This window comes from Castanea sativa, chromosome 7 (genome assembly GCF_040712315.1).
Source record: "Castanea sativa cultivar Marrone di Chiusa Pesio chromosome 7, ASM4071231v1".
NCBI lineage: Eukaryota > Viridiplantae > Streptophyta > Magnoliopsida > Fagales > Fagaceae > Castanea > Castanea sativa.
The window spans coordinates 20,844,456-20,847,119 of record NC_134019.1 but is presented as its reverse complement, the minus strand read 5'-3'; the positions used below and the strand labels follow the sequence as shown (position 1 = coordinate 20,847,119).

The 2,664-nt window shown below is 37.0% G+C and overlaps 1 protein-coding gene across 1 annotated transcript; it reads right to left on the bottom strand.

Annotated features, from left to right (window-relative positions):
* Positions 1-439: 439 nt before the first annotated feature.
* LOC142642918 (anthocyanidin 3-O-glucosyltransferase 7-like) lies at positions 440-1,807 on the bottom strand. Its single transcript, XM_075817365.1, has one exon. It carries the CDS (start codon positions 1,805-1,807, stop codon positions 440-442), a length of 1,368 nt encoding a protein of 455 aa, XP_075673480.1.
* Positions 1,808-2,664: the final 857 nt, after the last annotated feature.

Sequence of the window (2,664 nt, the reverse complement as noted above, 5' to 3'; positions counted from 1 at the left end):
ATTATGTCAATTTGAAATTTTTGTAAAATCCATGTTTACTCTACACTATATTTAATTATGAAGTTTCTAGGGTATACTATATATTTGATGGCTAATTCAAATGATTTCTTGACTAAATTTTGTTTGAATAATTTGATAAGTTCTATTATACTTCTTTGATTTTTTATTATTATTATTATTTTTGTAATGTAAGTTTATTAGCTTATGTGGTAAGAATTTTTTTTTGGCAATTAACAAAATGATCCTTAATGAACTTTTATCATAAAATTTTTATTTTTAAATAAGTTTAACCACAAATGATCATTAATAATATTCCCACGCATAGTGTGTGTATGTGGCTAGTTAGCTTAATTGAATAGCGTGGGTATGTGGCTAGTTAGCTTAATTGACAAAACCAATCGACATTAAGTGGTAGGAACCAACAAGTGCTACAGTTTAATTAAGAAACAGATAGTAGCTCCACCAAATGACTCAAATCTTTTGCAGCAGTGCCGTTTGGGCTAGCAGCATATTGTACAGATTTTTTGATGGCTTGGGCTTTATCTCTCATCTCCTTCCCTTTTCCATGTCCCAAAATGAAATCCAAACTCTTGAGCAATCCATTCTTGGTGAGTGTTCCTCCCTCAACTTTGACACCAATCCCCCATACATCCTCTACCATTCTTCCAACCATGCGATGATCACCAAAGCATGGCCTTCCAATCATTGGCACACCATATGCAATACTCTCCAACACAGAGTTGGTACCACAGTGAGTCACAAACACAGCTATTGAAGCATGAGCAAGTACTTGGCTCTGGGGTGTCCATGGCACTATTTTCCCTTGCATTCTAGTCTTCTCAACAAATGCTTTGGGCAAGAGGTCCTTTATGTAATCCTTGAGAGACCAAAGAAATGGAAGTCCACTCTCTTCCAGTGCCTCTGCTAATGCTATTAACTCATTATGTGGTGGCGAAGACACAGTTCCAAAGCTTACATACACTACTGACCTTTCCTTTTGCTTATCTAACCAAGATATGCACCCTGATACATCCGAACCAAACCGTGATGGATTCAATAGTGTGTGAAAACCCACGTTAAGAACACTACGAAAGTTTGCTTTGAGATCATCATTAAGAAGAGGTGGGTTTAGTTCTTCATAAGAGTTCAACACCACAGCACTAGCTCGTGGCAAAACCGATCCAACTTCACTCAGCATGCGTGAGAAAAGTGATCCTTCTATGTCTCCTAAGATCCCTTCCATAGGTAAGTCCGAAACACGCATTTGAGACAATCCTGGAATGCATTCCAAGGTTGTATCCTCAACTTCATTGTTGACAAAACGTTGGCGGATAAGGTCAATATGAACGTGAGCTGAGAGAGAGTATGGAATAGGAGACCAAACTGGGATCCATGGAACATTCAAATCCTCAGCAACCTCCACAGAAAATGTCAAGAATGCATCGGTGAGCAAGCAAGAGATTTTCATACCATTCTCTGCCTCTGCCATTTCTAAGCCTCTTCTGAAGTTTTCTGGCGAGACCTTAATGAAAAGTTCTATACCCTCAATTGGATTTGGGGAAGGAACATGGCCCTTCGGCACTCCATCTGCCACATCATAGGCTTTTATGTTGGGCAAAATCTCGTCAGGCTTTGCTGTGGAGAAGAGTGAATGGTTGGACTTTGGTGTGTTTAAGAATGAGAACTCAACGTTTGGGGCATCTTGTGCTAATTTACGAACCAGAGCCAAGAGGGACAAAGGGTGGCTGCCGAATGGGAATGCCAATACAGCCACATGTTTCTTAGGAGAGCTTTTGGTCTCCGCCATGATGATGGGTTAGACTGTTTTATCTAGTATGTTTGAGGGAGAGAGATGAAGCAAATAAGTAATACAATAAATATCTAATTAATGGAAGCTCCTCCTTTGTGTTCTTCTGTACTGCTTGTTGAATCACTAGAGCTTTTCTTTTCAACAAAAAAATACAAAATAAAATAAATGGTTGAGATAAGAGTGAATAATGTTTAGATTACAGTACACTTTTTGAATTTTTGTGTGAGTAGTTATAGGGTCTGTTTGGATAGAACTTATTGCTGAAAACTGAAAACTGAAAACTGAAAACACTGTAGCCAAATAATTTTTAAATGTGTGAATAGTATCGTGGGACCCATTTTTAATGAAAAAGTGGTTAAAAAGTGATATTTATGGGTCCATGAACAGTGCAGGATGCACTGTTTACGCAAAAAGTCCAAATTCACGGCTGTGAACAGTACATAACAGTACATCAACAGTGAAAACTGTCTCCTGCTCTCCTCTGAAACGCGTGAAGCAAGAAAAAAAAAAAGAAAAAAAAAAAAAGAAAACTTGAAAACGCAAAACTCAGACGTGGAAACGTGAATCCAAACACTCACATAGTGTCGTATAAGTTGTCATAATTTTTATCGCTATTATCTTACATGTTGACTAATTATCTGTCACTTTTACATTAATTTACTATTTTTTTTCCATCACTCACAATTTATCACGTGAATAGTTGTGGCACAGATTGTGCCATTTATTTGGTCTTAGAATTTTTCTTTTTGTGTAGTTATCATATTTCTAAGAGAGCTTAGCTAGGTTATTTAAACACTGCCAAAATTAAGAAAGCTAAAATAGGATATTTAAAAACCCATCAAAATTCTTAACGT

Bases quoted from the DNA above. Each gene is read 5' to 3' on its own strand.
- LOC142642918 (XM_075817365.1), bottom strand. From the start codon at position 1,807: ATGGCGGAGACCAAAAGCTCTCCTAAGAAACATGTGGCTGTATTGGCA.